The sequence below is a fragment of the Bidens hawaiensis genome, unplaced genomic scaffold (genome assembly GCF_021521415.1).
Source record: "Bidens hawaiensis isolate Kalapana, Puna unplaced genomic scaffold, B.hawaiensis_p1.1 tig00014615_1, whole genome shotgun sequence".
Classification (NCBI taxonomy): domain Eukaryota; kingdom Viridiplantae; phylum Streptophyta; class Magnoliopsida; order Asterales; family Asteraceae; genus Bidens; species Bidens hawaiensis.
The window spans coordinates 195,270-201,896 of record NW_027492274.1 but is presented as its reverse complement, the minus strand read 5'-3'; the positions used below and the strand labels follow the sequence as shown (position 1 = coordinate 201,896).

The window sequence follows — 6,627 nt, the reverse complement described above, 5'->3', positions numbered from 1 at the left end:
TCAGAGACGGGCGACGGCGCGAGAACGATTTATCATGTATCCGCGATTTCTTCAAATGATTATCAATCATGTCGCTCCGTCTGTACCGCAAAGACGCCCTATCAGATACGTTGAGTGCGTAACAAAACGTATCTTTGCTCAGTGCAGAACGTCGAGCACTCGAAGCAACCCTGAGCGGCGTCCCAGGCATACTCCACTTTTCGGGTATCTCATTAACCCGGAGTATGTTCCTGCAGGAGGGGACGAGTTCAGGGATCCGCAACCACATCAGGCGGCAGCACCTCATGCTGTATCAGCTGCGCCTGTTGTATCTTCTGCTGCTGTGCCAGCTACTATATCTCAGGCTGTGTCCACTGCTGAAAACGTTGATCTAGATGCTGCTTTTAGTGGACATGGTTTGTTTGATATGGATGTCTCGGGTCCTCAGTTTATGGATGTTACCAGAGCAGCTACTTCGGTAGCTGACTCTGATCTAGACGAGACGTTTGCTGAGGCAAGAAGACTTATGGTGTCTCGTGAACGGACTACGGGAAAGAGGCCGAGAACGGTGGGGGAGGATGAGGATGAAGTGGATGAAGAGGAGGCAGTACAGATTGTGCTAAGACGCTCAAGAAGAGAACAGAGAGGGATAGGTTCGGGAGCTGGAGAATCTTCAAGACTAGTACGTTTTGCTCCACCTGCCTTATCTGGTATGTCTCTTATTCCTACAACTGCACAGGTTTCAGCGATCGAGACGTCGGCACCAACAATTGTGTCCCTACCACCTCAACCGCTTAATCCACCGGTGGTAGTTGCACGGTTTGTGGAGTCGACAATCACCTCTACTGCAGGGTTACCAAGTGTACCACCTGCGGTCACTTCTGCTGATGTTCCACCAACTCCATTGCCTACTTCAGATACCGAGAGGATTCTTTCGCTAGAGCGGATTGTTGCTGAACAGTCAAAGACTATTGACCGCCTAGTGGAATCCAATCAACTACAAGCTGCCCTCCTGGTAGAACATGGACGAATAATAGATGCCTTCAAGGATTACTTGGCATCTCAGGGGGAGAAGACGTGTAGGGGCGATGAGTTGAGAACGAAAAGACGAGAAGATCATGACGATGATCCCAATGCACCTTCAGGTGCAGGTGATGAGCTGCCAAGAACCTCTCAGGCTCTTGGAGCTTCCACAACTGAGGGGGAGTCTACAAATGCAGATGATGATGATGTTGGAGTTATGGGTGATGATGCTGATGTTGAGGACGTTATCGATGCTTTAAAGGAGTTGGATGATGAGGAAGACGATGAGTTTATGGATGATGACGACGTGTTGCCCGTGGATGAGATTGAGAGGATTGGGGAAAAGATTAATGTGGAAAATGTGTTAGAAGAAGGTGAGATAATGGATGATGATGTTGAGCATGACATTCCGAAGTGGAAAAGTCGGGTGTTGGTGATGAAACGGTGTTGGATGAGACGGTGTGGGAAGAGCAGCCTAGATGGAAGGAAGAATATGCTCATTGGTTTGTCAAGACCAAGAAGCCTGCTGTTCCAACCATGTTCAGAAAGAGCTACAACATTAAAGGGTATGCAGAGGCGAAAAAGGGGATTATTTGTTGGATCTATGATGAACAGCTCAAGTTGTTTGTGGTGAAGCGTTATGATGGCGTTCAATATTTCAAGAGAATGTTGAGATCGTTCAACACATTGCCTGAATGCGAAGTAAAAGATTTGGCCAGGTTGGGCCTGATAAACCGAAACAACGACAATATGGCTAGAATGATTGAGAAGATAATGTGGAAAGAAGGAGTAAAAGAAAAGAAGTTTGAGTTGCTAAAGCCACAAAAGGGAAAATTAGTGAAGGATACAGAGAGAGGTATGAGAGCAGATGGTAAACCGTGGATGGTGATGAAGTACAAACCAGTCCGATGTATCAAGGAGGTACCCATGAAAGCTATGCCTCGAGATGTGCTGAAAGATTTGAAATGGTGGTTTGTGGACTGTGAGACTGCAGAGGCAGTAATGGAGGACGAGGATGAACAAGAACTGCTTCGGGTTTACGACCCGATGCATCTTGTTAACCTGTCGCAAGCTGATCTGGAAGTACTCAACAACAAGAAGATCTTCTACATTCCTGCTTGGAAGGATCAAGCTAGGAGATATCAAAGTGTAGTGACAGTATGTGTGAAAGAAGGGGCGCACGCTTAGAGATGCAGATTACAAGACTCGAGTTTTGAAGAATCAAGATATGAAGCTACTGCCAAGGGGGAGTCTGTTGGTACATGTTTGTCAGTAGTTCATAGTCATGTAATTGTAATCGAGTCTGTATTGTAATTGTGTATTTGATTATGTTTTTGTTTGTGTAACTAGCGAAGTTGTCAACAAGTTCGCTCAGGCGAACTTGTTGAATATGCGAAGTTACAGACAACTTCGCCTGTGGCGAAGTTGTCGTGTATATATTGATTGTTACAGCCGAATCGTCGTGTTAAGGAGTTTAGGGTTTCAGTCAAGTGTTCGAGTTTAAGCAGACGTGTTTGCTAGTTCCAGTGTCTGTAATAGTGACTACGAGTCACGTGCTCGGTTAATAATATTACGTGTTTGATTCATTGCTTGTGTTATTCTATATCTACACTCGTAACCTACCTACGCAGGGATTCCGCACCTGCGTTGTTAGAGCTCATCCCGTGTACGATCCGTTCAGGAACCTACAAGGCGGCGGCTATTGGTCACAGTGCTGTGGCGTGTTGTCTGCCATGCTGCTGTCAGTGAGCTGTCGTATCCTTGGTCAGATCTTTTGTCCATACCTCGTCAGGTATCACACAAAAGATCCTCCATTATTATACGGACTGGCTCATTTAGGCGGGAGTTTTCCCCCTCCCGCCTTTATGCGGGAATGTTCCCGGCTTTGCTCATTCCTTCTTCAGGTGACTACTGAATTATTATGAGTTTGAGCCTTATGCGTGTAGCCATGCTGCGCGGGTGGCCAGTCCCTAATGGCGGGTATCCGTACCTGCGGGAACAGGCGGATACTTGGAAACCATAGGGAGGCATTTCCTGCGAGACCAGCTTGCGTACCGCATGTGAGGTCGTCACAACTCTGAGCGTGGTGGGTCCTGCGGGTTTGGTAGGTCGCGGCGCAGACGTCCCTATGGTGAAGTCTGCGGGTTCAACTGCGCAGACGTCCGTTTAAGGAGTCTTGCGTGTTCAACTGCGCAGACGTCTCCTTTTAAGGGAGTCTTGCGGGTCCTAACCATCTCTGCTGGGACCTACCTCTTCAGCATATGAACTCCAGTGTTTGAAAATTAAATTAACGCATTAAAATAGGATAGTAAAATAAATAAGTTAAAACAATGAAGTAATTTAAAAGAAGATAAATTAATATTCTTGGAAGTAGATATAATTGCTTAGACCCACTTGATCCATTATATTTATTTGTTTAAGGTGTTACGGTCCATTAAAAAATAATATATGTCGATCTCCAACGAAATCTAAGCATAAATCTTGATGCTTAAGACATATTGTCCGACCATTTTCAAAACGTAACATGGGGTAATGTTTTCTTATTATTTTATAAGGGATTTTGAGATTCAAAGTTGATTTTGATTCCCTTCATTCACCAAACGTAACTGCATAGGTCAATCGAATATATGCTTACACACTAATGATGCCATATGTAAGTACAGACTACAGCACAATACATAATACATTATTAATATTAATTATTAAAGAAAAACATTTTATACATGATAGTTTTAATAAACTCAACAAACAAACAAACGTATCACTAAGGTAATGAAGGGTGGATGAGGACGGACGTTACTCTAAACGTGAAATAGATAGATTGATCTAAACAAGAATTTTAATAAATTCAATAAAAAACCTAAAATAAAAATAAAACAAACAATATATGGTATTATGATATTTACAAACAAATGTAAAAAAAATAAAAGATGAATTTTGAAAACAAACATTTTATTAGACTTTTGATTCATTTTATTTTTCACAAGCGTCTTCACTTTTTCAGATTTGAGGGCGAATCAAGCTAATCATCAGCTACTTGAGCTTGCCTCGTTAAAGTTTGACTTGGTTCGAGCTCAAGTTTTTGAATTAGAAATCATTTAAAAAACAAATTAGTAACAAAAACTTGTGCTCAAAAGAGCAAGGTTGTACAATGTATGCTACTAGTCTCATCATTCATAAACGCATAACTCGTATTTTCAAGCTTGTTGACTAACCACTTTACAAGGGGAAAGTTTGACCTGTCTCCTATCTACTATCAACTTCCTCTTGAATCTCACCATCTGCACAGTGCACACACATATAAAAATATTTTACAAACACTTCAAATCATACAAAAACCATAAAAACAAACATGTCTTTCTTACTCTGAAGATGTACACCTAGGTTAGCCTGAGTGTCAGCTTCTGAGTTGTATGCCTTCCATAATTTACAATAAAAAAGAAATAAATTAAATCCAATAAAAATATTAAAGAAACATAATTGTATTAAAGAAAACTGCAGTTCAATATATATATATATATATATAGTAGAAAAGCATACCCTTTCAATATGACAGATCTGGAAAGATTGAAACTTCTCCTTAAGCTCCTTTGCCACATTGCACAACTCAGCCATGTTCTGAGTTTTGGTTTTCCACAATCCATTAACCTAATTGTCAAAATTGTGTTCATTAAAACATCAATATTGGAAAACAAATAAACAAAATAAATACCTGCATACAAACAAGTTTAGAGTCACCATGCACGCGAACATGTCTAAATCCTCTATCAAGAGCATGACGTAACCCTAAAATCACAGCTCGATATTCAACCACATTATTAGTTGCTACACCAAGACCTTGGCGCAAACGGTAAACCTACAAAATTCATGATCATAAAGATTAATGCTGCAAGATATTATTTATTAAATGATAATAAGTATATTTTATTTACTATTTGAGTTGAGTAACTCGTACCAGACTTCCATCTACTGCACGTAGCACGACCCCTGCACCAGCCGGTCCCGGGTTACCTTTTGAAGCACCATCAAACTCAATGATACATGAGCTCTGGTAAGCAAGTAGAAAAAAAACATATGTTTTATATTTTAAAAGATTATTATAATTAATGATATAAAAAAACTCACACAGCAAGCAGAAACTGGTAAAGCTTCAATAAAGCTTTCGGTTTCAGGAATATTTCTTTGAGAATTTTCTGACAAAGAAGTTGATCCAACATCTTTCTGTAAAAAGAAAAATGTTATACACAAATAACAAAACAGAATCAGCATCCAACACACAAAAAGAAAAAAAAATTCATGTAACATCTTTTATAAAGACCGTGTAATACAATACAATTTCTTTTAAAGTATTACCTTTATGTTCATCTCAGCAGGAGTTTTGCTACCAAGAGGTTGCTGAAACATGAAGATAAATATTATAAACTCGAAAACATACTAATGAGTTTATAGGGATTTCTTGATGCATTGCTAAACATCTAATATTAGAAATTAATAGGAGAAACATGCAAAGGAGCTTAATGCCACTTTCATTTCAAAAAGTCTGTTACAGTTCAATCTTATTCTTTCTTTTAAATATGGTGGCAAATCTTAAAAGTCCCTACAATTATGAAGCTACTAAAAGGAAGATAAAGTACCATAACTTAATACATTTTCTTTTGTTCTTAAGCAGCATATGCATCTGTCTGAAAGCAAATGCACAAGTTTACCATGCAAAAGGGTTGTGAAGCTTTTAATTCTTTCAAACCTACATTTCTAATATACTTGTATATACATGTCACATATGAATACAAAGTTATGCATATGCATACAAATATATTGCACACATATACATAAATAAAACACTAACATATATAATGTAAATAGGGGCACGATCATTACAAAACCAGTTGTATATTTTGAGTACAAAACCATGAGAACCACATAAAAACTTGTACCTTTTGCTTTAAATGTTACGCATAAGATGATTCTACTTTTTTCAGACATTGCATACAAGTCTATTATGCAATTCTCATGATTCTCTACTTAAAATCTACAAGCATATATGTACAATATATATAAGTTGGCATTGGTGAAACAACAGTTCTATATCTTCTCAAACGCCATATCGAAGACTCGAAGTCTTCCCAGTTTTGTATGTCATGAACAAGTAATAATAGAAATGAAAAGCATCAAAAGAATTCAAGTAAGCAAAGTAGTCTAACCTGAAAAGGACAGGGAATAAGCTGACCAAAGAATTCACTTTGCCTGTTATCAACACCAACAGAATATATTGCACTACTGAGCCCATGTTTAGCAAGGTATTTCTTGGCAACATTCGATAACCGATAGCCTTTAAACACAGCAACATCTGGACCACACAGCTAAACAACACAACACTCCAAACATATATTAGATAAAACAATCAAAATTCAACAAAAATTTCAAAAGAAAATTTGGATTTTATTAATCCCGTCTTTTTTAGGTTGATCTATGATAATCCCCCTCGGTAAATTGCTACAACTGGTCCCACCTTTCACATTATTTGTTTTCATTGACCCCCGTTAAAAATAATAGATAAATAAATCAATTAAGCTTTTTCCGAATTCCAAACTGATGTTTTCAGGCTTTTGATCGAAAGGAGAATAC

The 6,627-nt window shown here is 39.0% G+C and overlaps 1 protein-coding gene across 2 annotated transcripts; it reads right to left on the bottom strand.

Annotated features, from left to right (window-relative positions):
* Positions 1–4,107: 4,107 nt before the first annotated feature.
* LOC143547085 (uncharacterized) lies at positions 4,108–6,411 on the bottom strand. 2 transcript variants are annotated; one of them, XM_077038598.1, is made up of 8 exons: positions 6,204–6,411; positions 5,356–5,397; positions 5,128–5,223; positions 4,958–5,050; positions 4,715–4,858; positions 4,543–4,650; positions 4,368–4,419; positions 4,108–4,283 (listed from the first exon to the last, which is right to left on the bottom strand). In XM_077038598.1, the coding sequence occupies exons 2-8, from the start codon at positions 5,365–5,367 to the stop codon at positions 4,249–4,251; spliced, it is 540 nt and encodes a 179-aa protein (XP_076894713.1). In that variant the 5' UTR covers positions 5,368–5,397; positions 6,204–6,411; the 3' UTR covers positions 4,108–4,248. The 2 variants fall into 2 exon arrangements, with proteins under 2 accessions (XP_076894713.1, XP_076894712.1); XM_077038597.1 differs by lacking the exon at positions 6,204–6,411 and having other exon boundaries at positions 5,356–5,469.
* Between the last annotated feature and the right edge of the window lie 216 nt (positions 6,412–6,627).